This window comes from Gadus macrocephalus, chromosome 4, assembly GCF_031168955.1.
Source record: "Gadus macrocephalus chromosome 4, ASM3116895v1".
NCBI classification, from domain to species: Eukaryota; Metazoa; Chordata; class Actinopteri; order Gadiformes; family Gadidae; genus Gadus; species Gadus macrocephalus.
This window is the reverse complement of record NC_082385.1, coordinates 3,418,044-3,428,303: the sequence shown is the minus strand read 5'-3', so window position 1 is coordinate 3,428,303 and position 10,260 is coordinate 3,418,044. Positions and strand designations below refer to the sequence as shown.

The window sequence follows — 10,260 nt, the reverse complement described above, 5'->3', positions numbered from 1 at the left end:
CCCTAAGCCTCTTCTCTGTTTTTCTCTCTCCATCTCCCCCTCACTCCATCTCTACCTCTCTCTCTCGGCCCCCTCTCTCTCCCTCTCTCCATCTCCCCCTCACCCCTCTCTCTTTCTCTCTTCTCTGTCCCCCTCTCTCTCCATCTCACCCTCCTCTCTCAATCCCTCCCTCTCACTCCCTCCCTCCCTGTCCCCTACTCTCCCACCCTCTCTCTCGTTAACTCTCCTCCCCCTCTCTCTACTTGATGGAGTTTTCTAAATATTTAAAAAACTATTTTTTGCATTCAAATGTCTTCAAGAAGTTTCACCCTGAGCACAGCAGCTCTAAAGTTTGATTGATGCACGCTTACGAACATTCCCGATTTATTTCCCTCATTTAGTGTTAGGTCTCATGGAAACATACAGTTTTAATGGACGCATATAAAATGTATTGAAGTAAAACTTTGAAAACGTTTTTCTAAACTTTGGTTCGCTGAAGTGTTCTTAACATTGGGAGTTAACAATTACGAAATGCTTTTACGTGAATCCTTACCGGAGGAAGAAGATGTACGAGTAGTTGTCCATCACCGTGTGCGACTGGCACGACAGGTACCCCAGGCCGGTGAGGTTGAGCCGGGAGCCCGCTGGCACCTCCAGCATGCTCCCCCAGGCCTGGTCGCACAGTAGCTCCACCTCCGCCGAATAAAGCAGACCCTCCTCCGCGCCCTCGTACCCGTAGCCGTACGGGTAGGGGAGCGAGTTGTACAGGCTCCCCGCCCCACCGTGATACTGCTCCCGGTGAATGGCAAGCACCTTCGCGTATATGATGATCTCCGCCAGCTCTGCGCGGCACCCGTCGCTCAGCGGCCGCCACTCCGTGGGGAGCTGGCAGCCGTGCGCGAGGCTCACCGGCCACGCGCACAGCACGAGCGCCGTGACGGAGAGTGTCAACAACATCCCCGCGACAAAAGCCCGCGAAATCAACAACTCACAGAGGCTCGAGACATCTGAACCGTTAAAAGTTAAAGTGCAAACCGAAAACTTTCCATGGTAGTTCACTTCGTGTTCGTGATCACACCTGGGTGTCACCTAACGACCTGCCAGATGATCCGTAAGTGTTTTTACTTTGTCCTTGTTGTATATTTTGGTGAAGAAACCCACAGACAGTCCGTCTTTGCCGTCTGGGTTTGTTCTCTGCTCACACCTCAACTGACGACCCCATTCAAAGACATTCCACTGAATCATCCCTCTTCAAGATGCCCCCCTCAGCCCTCAGGCACCCTCGTTCCGCTCAGCCAATCACAACGCTCCAAAGTTTGCAGCCAATAGCCGACCAGGACTTTTCTCCTCTAAAAGTTTTCCTTTTTCTTCGTTATTATATATATTTTTTTATACAGCCGTTGTTCTGCAAAAAGTGCTTTCTGAAGTTAAACACACACACAATCCAAAAACTATACCGTCTACGTGTTGTGTTGATGTTGTATGTGGGGATATGATATATAGGGATTAGATAAGGTTGACTATAACAAAATAGGTTGCGGGTTAGACTACAGATATAGGTACTGATGTAGTCTAAGTGGCAAACTAACTGTAAATCGTTTTAAAATGCAGCATTCAAATGCATGAACTGAGTCTCAAAGAAACCCTTGCTATTTATTTGTTAATTTATTTATGTATGCCTATTTATTTATGTACTGCTTTATTTATGTGTTTATTTATCAATCTATCATTTGAACATTTGTTAAAACAGACAGTCCTTAGTTTGATAGCCCTACTAAAATTGTATAGCACAATTCTGCCATCTGGTGGACAGTGATTTGACACGCAGTCCTAATGAGATCTCAATTTGCTTTTGCGCACGGTTCACATTAAATTGGCTTGATTCAGAATCAACAATCAGATAGAGTTTTATTCCCAAGTAATCTTTCCGCATACAAGGATGTGTTTGTGGTGTATGAGTGCAGAAACTATTAAGAATAAGATATTATATTTATTATATTTCGTGAGTTTAATTTAATTCCATTTTTGGCCTTTCGCACAGCACACAACTTGTGTGTGATTTGACATTTCATGTTTGCTCTGTGCTGTGGAGTCATAGTGCATTATGTCACACGAAGTGCAATACCCGCTACATGAATCAGTAAGTAATGGATTAAAGGGCATTTGAGGCCCGACTGCACTTTCACCTAGTTTGTCTCAGCCCGCAGACCTAGTTGGCCCCAGCTGACCTTTTGTCACGCATTACCCAACTTCGCTGGCCTTGATCCAAGCAAAATGCTGTGTGTGCACATGAGTGTGAGTGTGTGTGTGTGTGTGTGTGTGTGTGTGTGTGTGTGTGTGTGTGTGTGTGTGTGTGTGTGTGTGTGTGTGTGTGTGTGTGTGTGTTTGTGTGCATGAGTGTATGTGTGTTTATTGTGTGTGTGGGTCTGTGTATGTATGCATTATTTTGGGTGTGTGTGGGTCTGCATGCGTGAGTGTGTGTGTGTGTGTGTGTGTGTGTGTGTGCGTGCGTGTGTGTGTGTGTGAACATGAGTGTGTATGTGTGTGTGCATGCTGGAGTGTGTGTGTGCAGATGAGTGTGTGTGCGTGCATGAGTGTTTGTTCAGGATAACTATCACTGTAAAGCTTCCCATTAAAGCAGTGGTTCCCAACCTTTTCTAGTTCTAGCTCTGAAAACGTTTGCGACCCCCGCATTAACGTTTGCGCATCTGCTTCCACAAATAGCAGGACCAATAGCTTTGGTCCAATCAACATCCACCGGTAATATCAAAGTAACGGGGAACGTCATCGCATCGCTCTTCCACACGCTAATAGTTTATTGTAAATAGTTTGCTAAAATGAGTCATGAAATATGCAAAGCTTATTGTCAACAACCGCCTGAGATTGAGCCAAGTGGAAGTCACCATTAGGCCATCAGCCATCCATTGTGTTTGTGTGTTTCTTCCGTCTACCATTATTGTGTATAGACTTTGCTGAGTGGACACACAGGCCTGTGTCCATCCCACACTGTCACGTGTCATCCACTAGAGGGAGGGAGAGAGAGGGAGAGGGAAACTGAGGGAGAGAGAGAGAGAGAGAGGGAGAGGGAGAGGGAGAGAGGGAGCGGGAGAGAACGAGATAGGCTGTGTTGGAATTGATCCTCTTGTCATTGTGTTGCAGTGCAGTACCAAATATGTATACATAATGCATCGCCAAATAAGTGATACAACTGATACAAACTCCCCCAATTCTTTTTAAATAGTGTACTATATAGTGTACTCTGAAGGGAAAAAGTAATGGGGGGGCAAGTGAGCCAAATCAAACACAGCCAGCCATAGAGAGAGAGAGAGACAGAGAGAGAGATATCTTGACAGAAACTGAATTTTTGCTCACCTGCTCACTGTGTGTTTGTGTGTGTTTGCGCGTGTGTGTGTGTGTGTGTGTGTGTGTGTGTGTGTGTGTGTGTGTGTGTGTGTGTGTGTGTGTGTGTGTGTGTGTGTGTGTGTGCATGTGTGCGTGTGTGTGTGTGCGTGTGTCAGCTGACTGTCTGTCGTGTGGTTGAGAACTGTTCGTACAAGCGTGCAATAACATTTGGTTTTTTAGAAATAGTTCAAAACAAACACTCAGGTCCACACTACTAAGTCAGCGCAGTCATTCTCCGGAAGCTTCCGAAAATAACCGGCTAAAAGTACACAAAGAATACTGAGCGGGTTGGTTTTGTTTCTAGCAATAGTGTCCTCTAATCTCGAGCAAAGTGGTTGCCAACCTTTGACTTCAGGTGTCCGTCTAACTTAAGAACGTTTGTGGACTTGATATGCAAACCGTAACAGAATTATAAATACACATGCAATGTCTGGGCAAAGAGTGCCAGCACCCCTTTATACAGAACGTTACTTTCCACTGATCCCAGTGGAAGGCCAGTGGGTACAGTGGAAAGATGAAGTCAGCAACGTTGCTTATGCTCCCACTGTGTTTATATAGCAAACACAAATGAATATAAATGGAAAACCGTACAATGGAAAACATATGATGGAAAGCACTGCTGCTTTCGAAGCCATAATGCTATATAATACATAAGGCCTATTTACTGAACAGTATCATTGCAAATTTATCAATTTTTCCGAATTCAGAAGAAAACGGACCCCCTGATTGAACCCTGCTCTGGTGTTCCCAGTATTCTCCCACCTGGAAAGGCTGACCTATGACTCTCATCTTGACAGACGCTAGGTCAACATTTATGGTCCGTTGTTAACAGGTGACAGTGAAGCTTGGCATTAGCTTCCTGCCCTCTCAGAGGCGCACCCAGGAAGTGACATGAGTTAAGTGTTATTGAATGAATACAGTAAAGGAAGGTGTGAAGTCAGTAGGGCACTGCAATTCATTTTGCGTCCCTGGGAAGGCCCCTCAAAACATTTAGGACATACAGGTAAACAGGATAATCTGATAAGGTAATCTGTGTGTGTGTGTGTGTGTGTGTGTGTGTGTGTGTGTGTGTGTGTGTGTGTGTGTGTGTGTGTGTGTGTGTGTGTGTGTGTGTGTGTGTGTGTGTGTGTGTGTGTGTGTGTGGGTGCATGTTTCATAGGAGTTTGAGTTTATGCGTGTGGGTAATTTGATTGTGTGTGTCATTTGAGGTGTGTGTGTGTGTGTGTCATTTGAGAGAGTGTGTGTAATTTGAGAGAGGGTGTGTGTGTGTGTGTGTGTGTGTGTGTGTGTGTGTCATGTGAGTATTTGTGTGTGGGGGGCATTTGAGTGAGTGCGTGTCTGGGTTTCATCATCCACATCAGAGTTCATCACGGTATTCCCAGTTTATAGCAGTGCGTCAGAGGGTTCATGATTGAATCAATTCAGCACTGAGGAACTAGAGTATCTGATTGTTATGGATACTATGAAATGATTGCCCTGCACTGCTAGTACTCCTACCTCCCGCCATTACGACAAGGATGGACCCACCTGTGTGCCACTTTACCTGTTGTACCGTAGTATTAGGATGGGGATACCGGACACCAGCGTCCTATTCTCCTCGTGGGGCCTCCCTCAATGGCTGGTTTAGTGTTAGCCCTCTGACACACGGCTGCTAGCTTCCTGTTTAATTACCCACCCAGGAACGGTGGGAAACTGCCCCACCTGGTACTCCCAGCCAAGTGGGACTTTATCCTTATCTGCTGAATTACAGTCTCTGCTGGCTGTAGGATGGGTTTAAATATGTATATATAAGAGTCTGGGGGCCATGAAACAGCACGCACGCTTCACGCTAGTTGCATGCTAATGCTCACGTTTCACATCAATGTGGATCGTTGTGGCTGTCAGCATCTCTCGATGTTGTTTCCAATGTCTTTTCCTGTTATTGATTCGGGAATGCCATCCAACCACGTTTCAACCTGGGTCTTTGACAGTTCTCAACCTCCCACTGTAGCCGCGATACAGCCTCGCTATAAACTCCTTACTGTGACTATCTCTATCTGTATCCGTAGCTATATGGGCGGCATGTAGCTCAGGAGGTAGAGCGGGTTGGCTGGTTGCTAGTTCGAGCCCCGGCCCCTCTTAGCCGAGACAAGACACCGCACCCTTACCGTCCCCGCCGGTTTGGCTGTCGCCTGCATGGCTGGCTCCGCCGTCGGTGTGTGAATGTGTGCATGAATAGGTGAATGTGATTGTGAGGCCATATTGTGACGCGCTTTGAGTGGCCACTGGCTACAAAAAGCGCTTTTTATATACACTCCATTTACCATTTTATATGACTTCACTTCATTCATCCATCCATAATAACCCAAGCCCACCCATGTACTCATTCCTTCCTTCATGGATAAAGCCACAGGCCCATCCAGGTCCAACCTGAATACGTGCAGGAGGAGGCACAGTGATGGGAGTGACTCAGTCTGCTGCCCGTAAATCCCGGCTTTTCACTTTTCCAGCAGCCTGCCTGACACCCTGCACGTATGCCTGCCTGGCTGAGAGTGTGAAGTGGCTGGGAAGATTGTGTAGTGGCTGTGTGTGTGTGTGTGTGTGTGTGTGTGTGTGTGTGTGTGTGTGTGTGTGTGTGTGTGTGTGTGTGTGTGTGTGTGTGTGTGTGTGTGTGTGTGTGTGTGTGTTGTATTTGTGGGCGGAGTGGGCAAGTGGCAGTATATCAAAGAGGTACTTAGTACTGGTGTAAGAAGTGTATGCTTTGTGTGGGTGTGTGTGTGTGTGTGTGTGTGTGTGTGCGTGTGTGTGTATGTGTGTGTGCATACGCATTTATGGTTGTGTGCGCATACTCATGTGTCTTTATGACTATGAGTGCGTTGGCTGGAGGAATTACAAATTATCAAATAAGTGATACGTGCGCAAGATCTGTCCACTGTGTGTGCGTGTGGGAGTGCATGCACTTGTGTGGTGTGTGTGTGTGTGTGTGTGTGTGTGTGTGTGTGTGTGTGTGTGTGTGTGTGTGTGTATGTGTGTGTGTGTGTGCAATAATTTGGAGTGTGGAGTGCAGTCACGACGACCAGACACGCTGTAATCAAAGTGGGGTGTGACCTCACCGGTCATGTGACTCCGGTAGCCAGACTCCCGGCTCGCAGACTCCTCGGTGCTTGAATTACCTCCACCCGATCGAGCTGCACTCCACCATGTTAAAGCTCCGCACGAGGTGAATCATCAGATCTCTCGGGTCCAAATCGGGTCACCGATTTTGCTCGAAGACTTCAGTAGCAGTAGCATAGAACAAATAAAGAAAGTATTCAATGTACGGTTTTTTTCGTAGATTTGCGCCCAGAAATGTATTTTTGTAAAGTGTTTTTAGCCGGGTGCAGCAGATATTTATTTATTTTTGCGTGTATTTTACCGAATATGTCCCCCGTTTGATTGAGCTGTACTGTTTTTAAGGACGACCATATCCCATGTTTGATATTTTTTTTATCGACGTATCCAAATGTTCCGTCAATATTCAGTTGATCTCGTAGTGAGTAAAAACGAGGAAGGACTTCTTTATTTTCTCAAATATTAATTGAATACTTTTTTCTCAGAATGTCTTCTATCCCGACTGGAAGAGAATGTATAAATGTATCCGTCATATTTATTTATAAATGTTGCACAGTAATGTAAATAGAGTGAATGTGACGGTAATATACATAGATATATAGATCTGTCTGTGTTCCTTTCAACCACCGCTGGACTGGGCATAGGGCATGGCGGGCATATGCCCGGTGGCCTGAAGCCTTTTATTTATTTTTTTATTCATGCCAAACTCGCGTCTAACGTAGCAGGCCACGTTAACTTCAATGCAGGCCACATTAACGTCAATTCAAGTTAATGCAAGTTAAACTGGCAGATCTGCCCTTTATCATGATTGATTGAAGCCTGGGCCAATGAGGTGAGGGGCAGGCCAATTACGTTTTGTAATTGTGTGCATGGCTAGTTACAACGCTGCTGCCGCCAGGTTGTTTATTTATTCTTTATTCTTCATTGCATTTGTGTGACTGTCGCGGTGGCTGCCGCCAGGTTGTTTCTTTATTCTTCATTCTGTTTGTGTGACTGTCGTGCGTCTGCCTTACGAAGTAAAAGCTTGCTGTTTTGCACCGTCTGTGATGCGGTGGCGTCTGCTGGTGTGTGGTATGACGGCTTCCCTGAGTCATCTAGTCATTTCTTGCTTTAATAATGCATTGTATCACACAAGTAATGATATATTATTCATAGTTTAGCCTACAGTATTACATTTATTATAATTATATTAACTAAAATGAATGAATTAATATTTTTTAATATAATTCCTTTACTTAAATTTAAGTAACAAGGTTGAAAGAAATGACATCTAAAAAGTAATGTGACCTACGGTCAATAGATCATACTTTTGATAAGCCTAACAGTATTTTGGGAGAACTTTTCATAATGCTTCTCATAGTGTTAAAATGTTTGTGTCTCCTAGTGCACATTGATCGTTTAAGGCAGTGATTCCCAACAAGGGGTATATGGTACATATACCACCTGAGGTGCGCAAGCAAACTGCAGGGGGTATGTGGATAAATTAACGAATGTGTGCAGCATAGTCATTGCATGAGTGAAGGGGTACTCATGGTGTGACAAAAAGGCTTAAGGGGTACGCATGTCAAAAGCAGTTGGGGAAAAAACCCACGCTGTCACACAGCGCGCTTACATTTTTCCCCGTCAATACCTGGTGGTGGCCTGCTCTTGGTTAAAAATGCCCGGCCTGAAAAATTTCCCCAGTCCAGCCCTGCTTTCAACCATCATAAACCATCATAAACCAACATAAACCAATCATGAACCAATCATAAACTAATCATAAACCATCATAAACCATCATAAAGGGCACGCATACTCTGCCTGGGGAAGGTCATGACCCTCCACCATCTCAAATCGTATTACGTGTTACGTAACGATATTTCCCTTTAATATCTGACCCTTGACCCCATTGACCTTCTGAACTCCTGAGCCACATAGTTTAGCTCAGAGCTCCTGAGTCCTTAAGGCGCGGCACTGTGACACTGTGGCTTTCTGCTTCCAACGCCATGGGTTTACTGGCAAACCTTTCATTCAGTTTCGTTACGTCATATCAGGATCATTTGTTAGCAACGGGGGGGACACAAGAATGCAGGTCGAGACGTTCAATATTAACTCTGGTTTACTAGCACCAGAACAATGTTAAAAGTTACACTTAACAGGTGCCGTAGAGAAGGAAAGGTATGGGCGATGGAGAGGGGAAGACATGCAGCAAAGAAACATGGGCAGGAATCAAACCCCGGTCGCCGCGCTGTGTGTGTGCGCCTGAGTGTATGTTATCATGCTAGTGTGTGTGTGTGTGTGTGTGTGTGTGTGTGTGTGTGTGTGTGTGTGTGTGTGTGTGTGTGTGTGTGTGTGTGTTTGTGTGCTTTGGTGTGTGTGTGTGTGTGTGTGTGTGCAAGCTTGTGTGTGTGTCTGTGGCTGTGTGCACACACATGTATGTCTTCATCACCTCTGGAAAGTTATGTAACAGTGGTGGTAAAGTGTGTGTAATTTATCCAGTAATCATAGGCCATTGTCTTGTGGCATAACTGCAATCTCGCCCGCTCTCTATGCCATTCGTGGGAGTTTCTCTCTCTCACTCATTCGCTTTCTCTCTCTCTCTCTCTCTCTCTCTCTCTCTCTCTCTCTCTCTCTCTCTCTCTCTCTCTCTCTCTCTCTCTCTCTGTCTCTCTCTGTCTCTCTCTGCAGTCTGCAGCTGTCCCTGGTATTATACTGTAAGGTTGTTTCATAAGTTCGGTGACTCAGGCCCATGTCGGCCCGTTGTGAACTGTGAAAGCCTTGACTCACATCAACGCTGGACAGTTGAGAGCGCTCTCTCTCCCCTGTCTGGGTCATGCTTTCTCTTTCTTCGCTCTGTTTATGGTAATCAAGGCTTCTAGGCGTGAAGACAGCCACGATGTGGTGCGGCTGTGTTTTAACGTGGAGCAAGCCACCAAAAACCTTACCTGCGCACACACACCCTCACCATGCGTGTGATTCCGCACACACGTACACACAAACACACTCACACGTGCATGCATGCACGCACACACATACACACAAACACAGGAGTGCACACTCTCTCACTCTCACACGCACAAACAAATACAAAGGTACGCACCCTTACACACTTGTACACAGGCATGTACACTCTAGTTCTCTCTAACACACACACACACACCCACACACACACACACAGATATGAAAACACACAAACACTCTTACACACACACGTACACACACACACACACTCAAACACAAACACACGGATAACACTGTGACGAAAGTGCAGGGTGTGAAACAACACAGTGTAGCTGCAATGGAGGAACCGAGGGCCCTGAAAGGCGTCATCCTGTTCCCTGGGTTATCTCCCCCGTTGCTCGGCCGTCAACCAGCTGCTGACCGTTCCCAGATAATAACCTCTCATAACGGGAGCTGGTCCTGATGAGACACACGTAAGTTCAAATATGTGTCTCATCACAAGCAACACTGCTGCCGAGATAACAGGTCCCCCATGGTCTCCTAACACTGTCCGAAGTTGTTGTACGATGATGTGTCTATATGGAACTAACCCTACTTACTAGTGAGTGCCGTGAACGTACCATTGTTGTTTAACAAAATGAACTTAAAAACGTCTGCTAAAAACGCAGAAATCAAACAAACTTTTACTCGTTTGTTCAATGTCTACATCTTTTGCCGCCGAAATTAAATTTTCCCCTCACAGTACCACTACTTTTACAAATGAAGTTGGGGGGCATCACCAAATGTCAAACATGGCGTCCGCACCAGTGTTTGTAAAACCGCCGTTTAAAGAAGGGCGTTAGGTAACGC

General features: G+C 45.7%; 1 protein-coding gene across 1 annotated transcript; it reads right to left on the bottom strand.

Annotated features, from left to right (window-relative positions):
- Positions 1-198: 198 nt before the first annotated feature.
- On the bottom strand, positions 199-1,242 carry LOC132455635 (coiled-coil domain-containing protein 3-like). Its single transcript, XM_060049524.1, has one exon. It carries the CDS (start codon positions 934-936, stop codon positions 529-531), a length of 408 nt encoding a protein of 135 aa, XP_059905507.1. The 5' UTR covers positions 937-1,242; the 3' UTR covers positions 199-528.
- Between the last annotated feature and the right edge of the window lie 9,018 nt (positions 1,243-10,260).